General features: G+C 36.7%; 1 protein-coding gene across 1 annotated transcript; it reads right to left on the minus strand.

Moving 5' to 3' along the window:
* Nucleotides 1-3,617: 3,617 nt before the first annotated feature.
* On the minus strand, nucleotides 3,618-5,401 carry LOC114526097. Its single transcript, XM_028547599.1, has 3 exons — nucleotides 5,267-5,401; nucleotides 4,868-5,017; nucleotides 3,618-4,802 (listed from the first exon to the last, which is right to left on the minus strand). The coding sequence occupies exons 1-3, from the start codon at nucleotides 5,399-5,401 to the stop codon at nucleotides 3,618-3,620; spliced, it is 1,470 nt and encodes a 489-aa protein (XP_028403400.1).
* Nucleotides 5,402-6,836: the final 1,435 nt, after the last annotated feature.

A 6,836-nucleotide genomic window follows, 5' to 3' on the forward strand; every position in this document is an offset into this window, starting at 1 on the left:
GAGGGTCAACCGTGCTTGGTTAACAGAATTCTAGAATTCTCTAGTATGCATGGATGTATATGCAGTATATATATGCCTTTTAAATCAACAGAATGTTATTTCTCATCTGTTCTTTTCTTGAAGTCATTTTTAAATAAATCAATCCGTAAGCACAATGTAGGAATAGCAAAATTTTCATTTTGGAAGCTGCATTTTATAGAAATAGAAATCAACAAGGACGTTAATAGAACACATACAAAGGAAACGTACCAGATTATTAGTCTTTGTTTCCATCCACTGAACGCTGACAATCACTTGATTGGCTGGAATTTAATTCAGTTCAAACATTTATTTAAAATTGAAATAAATATCGAGCACTGCTTTATCTTTTAATTGGAAGGCCTTTTGTTAAACATTTTCATTTCTTTATACGCCGCTATGAAAATTGCTTTAAAACGAGCATGCGACTAAGAGTATTTCCAGACCGCAGATATTCTTCTAGTATATTTTATTAGCTAAAGTACTTATTGAAAATTTTATCTTGTTTTCTTAAGAAATGCAATTTTCTCCAAATTATTTTAAAATTCTGGCTCGATTTGATTAAAAATACACGCAACAAGATTGTTCCATTTATGTTTATTTAGTAAATTGTATATAAATTGTATATATAAATTATAACAGACGTTGGGTTGAATTAAGGAAAGTTCTAGATATTTTAAAATTGTCAATAATTGTCAGTAATTGTAATAACGCGCGAAAGGAAAATTAAAATATTTTGATAACAAGACTTGAGATTTAAAGACACTTTTCTAGACACTTTCTCTTGTTAATTAATGTATTTTTATATCATATTTTCGCCAAATGGCTGCGAGGGTTTTCATCCAACGAGAATGCTTTAAGGTTAAGCACTCGCGATAAGTGGAGAAGGGTCATAAAAATATTGGAAACATTATTTTGTGAAATGAACACTTATGCAATAACATGCCCATGCCCATCCCTTGACCCGCAGGCATTTTTAATTGCGAATTTTTTTAAATTTAAATGCACTATTCCTCTGCAAGGGTTTATAAGATCAGCACAAACTAAGACCGCTTATTATTACAAACGTATGCTCAACGTGGCAACTTTCGAAACCGCTTTGAAAAAAAAAGTAAAGTGTAAACCAATCTCATTTTTTCTGTGGTGAAGAACTTGGAAGGGTTACAAAGATCATCGAAATGTAAGTACACATGCAAAATTCGCTCATTTGTCTTCACACATTTGTTAATCAGTTATGGGATACACCGTTTTTAAACTAACAAACGTCAAATATCACCGAAAGTGTTTCTTCAACCATCTGAATTACTTCTTATTCAATGTAGCTTTATGCATGGCAGTTATTTGTACTGCAGGATTTCGCAAAGGGTATTTTATTAATTGCAATAAGACGATATTAGTCATATTATACTTCAATATCTGCCTGACTGAGTATATCCAAGGGCTTTACGAAACATTGGTTTTTTAAAACATTTGTCTCTTTGAATAAGTGTTTATAAAGAAAGCATCATTCTGTACGCAAAACCCTCTCTTTCTAGATATTTTGAAAACGAAAATTGAACGCACCAAATGACATACGTGTAGAAAGACTTGGCGAAGTTTGCTAAGGGGCTGTTCAAAAATTTTACTTCCGTTCAACGTGTGTGTTGTCAAAAATGCCACTTGCTTTAAGCTCACTAATGTTTTAAAGTAACTTTCTCGGCCATTTTCACAGAAATGAATGCAAAAGTAGTTTCGATTCAAATGTGTTTACCTTCAGAAATCTCTTCATTTTTATATTAGTAACTTTTTTAGATTATATAGTGAACATATTTTTCTTTTCAGACGGTTTTGTGGTTTCTAAAACGTTTTTAATGTTTAAATTTTATTACTTTTGCACGATATAATTACGATTTTGAGCACGTATTACGCGATATAGCGCAAAAAAACTCCTCTCAATTAAAAAAAGAGAAAATCACCGCCCTTTTTCCACAGCATATTTCAGTGCGCTAAGAACATCAATAACTTCGAAGAAAATCAGCAACAAAAGATGCCATGGCAAAAAATTGCTGTCGCAAGTGGGGCTTTGCGAACATTTAATCAAATTTCGGGCTTTGCCTCCCTTCGTAGCGTTATTGTAACAGTTTGAAAAGCTCGTCATGAGCTCATCAACAAGTCTCTATCGTTTTTTCAAGCTAACTTTCTGTTCCTGACCATTTTGTAGGATAACCAAAACAATTATAATTTCTCTCCTCCTGGTCATTGTTTGTGTCACATCAGGTCATGGGAAATCATTGCAAACTGGTAGGCATCTCTCTCCAGGCCATCCCCCACTCCCCCCTCCAACTGGAAAGCGTTCTATATTGGACATGCATTTCGCTCCCAATCCCCTCCTCCCGGCCATCCCCCACTCCCCCCTCCAACTGGAAAGCGTTCTATTATGGACATGCATTTCGCTCCCAATCCCCCTCCTCCCGGCAATCCCCATCCCCCCCATCAAACTGGAAAGCATTCTATTATGGATATGAATCCTCGTCCCAGTGGAGAACGTTGATGCATTTGTGCGTTGGTGCAGATGCCACCTGGTGGAAAACGTTAGCTTAGTTTAATGATATAAATTTACACTTTTACACTGATTTTACAAAACGTCGTATCGTAATTATCAATGATTATAAACACTACAATAATTAATCTTCTTCCACCACCTTTTGCACTATTGAACTGTTATGTGAGACACGTATGTTATCATGAAATTGTGTTTACTTTTGTAATGTTGAACGCAAAATACAACATTTTCATAATCATCATCAAACACGGGGCACTGTTATTATGTCCATTACTGATCATTGGGAGTGGAGAGTTTTGGCGATGCGATCAAGTTACATTAATCCATCGCCTCTACTGTTTTATATGAGCTTTTTTACCTTGAACTATGATCATTTTATTTCATTAGCCTCCATTGCGCGAGATTCAACCAGCGAAGCTTGAGTTGTTGTTGAATTCAATAGTTTATGCTGTTACTTTTTATGGGAACCAGTAGCAATTTTATCCTAACAACTTTTAAAAAATTTTCCGCAAGTTATAAACGACTTAAAAACAGAAGTTGAATAACTTTGACGCTTGGCCGAATCTGTAAGAAATGTTTCACGACTCACGGATGATTTGAGCTGTATTTACGTTAGGGGATAGAGACTGGCCTGGCTTGTGCTTTTTTAGACGGTTTAAACGGCCAGACTGGTCCTATTAAGTTTAATACCGAACACTATTGCTGAGTTGAGTTAAGATCATAGCGTTTGAATACACTGGTATTTTTTACGTGCTTACTATGAATAAAACCTCGATAGCACTCTTATGCACCGGATAACGATTTTTTAACCGTTGTAAAGATGCTTGGAAATCAAAAGATTAAGATATGAATAGGTTCAATCTAGGTTATATTAAACTACGGGTAGTTTCAGTTGTAGAAACCACTATCCCATTAATAGCGCTATCCTGCTTTCGTGCAACCAACCCAAGAAAGTTAAATTCTAATAAAGGGTTTGAACTAATGACTATAAATAAAATACAAGGATATGTACTCTGTTCTGATGCGTCTAGCTCCCAGATTTCACGGAGTCCGTAGCTCAACGGACCAGTATTCGTTCGAAGGGATTGAGAGTAAGTAAAAACGTATTGAAACAATCCATGAACAATGCACTTCCGTAACTCATTGGAGAATCCACTTCTTCCTGGAATACGGAACTCATTTGACAATCCACTTCCTCCTGGAATACGTAACTCATTGGAGAATCCACTTCTTCCTGGAATACGTAACTCATTAAAAAATCCACTTCCTTCTGGAATACGTAACTTATCAAAAAATCCACTTCCTCCTGGAATACGTAACTCATTAAAAAATCCACTTCCTCCTGGAATACGTAACTCATTAAAAAATCCACTTCCTCCTGGAATACGTAACTCATTGAAAAATCTGCTTCCTCCTGGAAGACGTAACTCGTTGAAAAATCTGCTTCCTCTTGGAATACGTAACTCATTGAAAAATCTGCTTCCTCCTGGAAGACGTAACTCGTTGAAAAATCTGCTTCCTCTTGGAATACGTAACTCATTGAAAAATCTGCTTCCTCCTGGAATACGTAACTCATTGAAAAATCCACTTCTTCTTGGAATACGTAACTCATTGAAAAATCCACTTCCTCCTGGAATACGTAATTCATTGAAAAATCCACTTCCTCCTGGAATACGTAATTCATTGAAAAATCTGCTTCCTCTTGGAATACGTAACTCATCCGACAATCCACTTTCTCCTGGAGTACATAACTCATTGGACAATCCACTTCCTCCTGGAGTACGTAACTCATTGGACAATCTTCTTTCTCCTGGAGTACGTAACTCATTGGACAATCCACTTCCTCCTGGAGTACGTAACTCATTGGACAATCCACTTCCTCCTGGAGTACGTAACTCATTGGACAATCCACTTCCTCCTGGAGTACGTAACTCATTGGACAATCCACTTTCTCCTGGAGTACGTAACTCATTGGACAATCCACTTCCTCCTGGAGTACGTAACTCATTGGACAATCCACTTCCTCCTGGAGTACGTAACTCATTGGACAATCCACTTTCTCCTGGAGTACGTAACTCATTGGACAATCCACTTCCTCCTGGAGTACGTAACTCATTGAAAAATCCACTTCCTCCTGGAGTACGTAACTCATTGGACAATCCACTTCCTCCTGGAGTACGTAACTCATTGGACAATCCACTTTCTCCTGGAGTACGTAACTCATTGGACAATCCACTTCCTCCTGGAATACGTAACTTATTGAAAAATTCACTCATTTTTGAATACGTAACTCATTTAAAAATTCACTTCCTCCTGGAATACGTAACTCATTCGACAATCCACTTCCTCCTGGAAAACGTAACTCATTGAAAAATTTAAATCCTTTTGAAATACGTTACTCATTGAAAAATCCAATTCCTCTTGGAACACGTAACTCATTGGACAATCCACTTCCTCCTGTAACACGTAACTCATTAAAAAATCTACCTCTTCATGGAATACGTAACTCATTGAAAAATCCACTTACTCCTGGAATACGTAACTCGTACTAATTGAAAAATTGACTTCTGCATCGAATACGCAACTTATTGGACAATGCACTTCCTCCGGGAAAACGCAACTGGTTGAAAAATCCATTTCCTCCAGGGATACGTAATTCATGGAAAAATCTACTTCCTCCTGGTATACACAGTCCATTGAACAAACCCCTTCCTCCTGTAACACGTAATTCATTGGGCAATCCACTTCCTCCTGGAACACGTAACTCATTGAAAAATCCTCTTCCTCCTGGAATACGTAACTCATTGAACAATCCACTTCCATTAGGAATGCGTAACTCATATGGAGCTCATTAAACAACCACTTCCTCTTAAAAAACATAGCTCAGTGTACTGGATTAAATTTAATATACGCTATATATACTGTTATATACTGTTATTACCAATATTACCATTAAAGATGTAGTATCAATACTGTTAAATTGTTTCAACTGTCGAGTGTCGAGAACATTCATTCCGTGTATTTAAGATGTTGTGTTTACTCGTAGCGTTGAATTGTTGCCACTCGAAAATACAACTCCTTTTTATTGCATTTTCGAAAAGTCGTCAGGAACCCATCACCCTTGACAGTTGACACCCCACCTTGTCACGTGAACTGAATCGTTGGTTGACGTAAATCAGTTCCCAGGTAGATTTCTTTTTAGAGAGTTTTTTGTGAATATTTTTTTATTCAAGTACGAATACTTTCATGCGTAAGTTTATGTATACAGTTCTTAAATGTGAATATTTTGGTGAGATTTCCCAACCTTATAAAACGATATACCTATGCGGTTTAGTATATCGATGACAAAAAATAGGGTAAGCATAACGTACATGTGGGTAGCCTTTGAATCTGAAAGCCATAGTGAATAACACTCATGTGTATATGAAATTAATATTGTTATCATGCTGCTGGTAGTCACCAACCGGGTAAGCTGAAGAATAGCTTGACCACTGTGGGAATCGAACTGAGCTACTAGGTCAAGACAATTCAGACTAGGTTCAAGACATATCGAACTGTCTTGAACTTGAACTGTCTTACCGGGTTCGTGATTTAGAGTACACTGCATGAAAAACCGCGTATTCACAGGTGAATACGTGCGAATATGAGTTCGAATATGGTCCATATTCACACGTATTCACAGATATTCACTGTGAATATCCTCGGAATATTGGGGGTATTCCGATGTGAATACCTGTGAATAAAACACACCGCGTATTCGGACCTAGAATACCTTCGAATACTCTGTGAATATTTTTCAAGACCTAGTATTCACACTTCGGCATAGAAAATGTGATTGTACGCATGAATACGGGATAATCAACGAGTTATATTGTGTAAATATTGCAGGAAATGCGTTTATATACCACGGAATAGGCAAAGGTTGTTTCAGTTCAATGCCGGTGTCAACTGTTATCCAGCATTTCTTCTCATCACGGTCAGAAATTGAAATTGCACTTGATTTGTTTAGGCGACAGACAATAAAGACAATAAATGTTACCAAGCGCACGATGATTTTTATTTGATTAATTTTTTTGCTGCCGCAGGGATGTCGAGTATCGTATATCCTCAGTCGATGAGCGCTGAGTAGCCTCGTAAGTCGTAAAAAAGCTGTATAAAAAGAGAAATATCTATCAATTTCTTTAATTACCTGTGTAAAAGAAGTTATATATAAAAAAATACTTTTATTTTTGCTTGGATACGTAAACACATGGGTAGAAAGTTGATGATTCTGTAT

Source organism: Dendronephthya gigantea, unplaced genomic scaffold, assembly GCF_004324835.1.
Source record: "Dendronephthya gigantea isolate DGI-Jeju-01 unplaced genomic scaffold, DenGig_1.0 000037F, whole genome shotgun sequence".
Taxonomy (NCBI): Eukaryota; Metazoa; Cnidaria; class Anthozoa; order Malacalcyonacea; family Nephtheidae; genus Dendronephthya; species Dendronephthya gigantea.

Excerpts from the sequence above, each read along its gene's own strand:
- LOC114526097 (XM_028547599.1), bottom strand. The coding sequence starts at position 5,401 with ATGAGTTACGCATTCCTAATGGAAGTGGATTGTTCAATGAGTTACGTA. Across the intron at positions 5,018-5,266 it reads ACGTGTTACAGGAGGAAGGG|GAGGAAGTGGATTGTCCAAT; the intron begins GTTTGTTCAATG and ends TACGTGTTACAG. Across the intron at positions 4,803-4,867 it reads GTTACGTATTCCAGGAGGAA|GAGGAAGTGGATTGTCCAAT; the intron begins GTGAATTTTTAA and ends TACGTATTCCAG.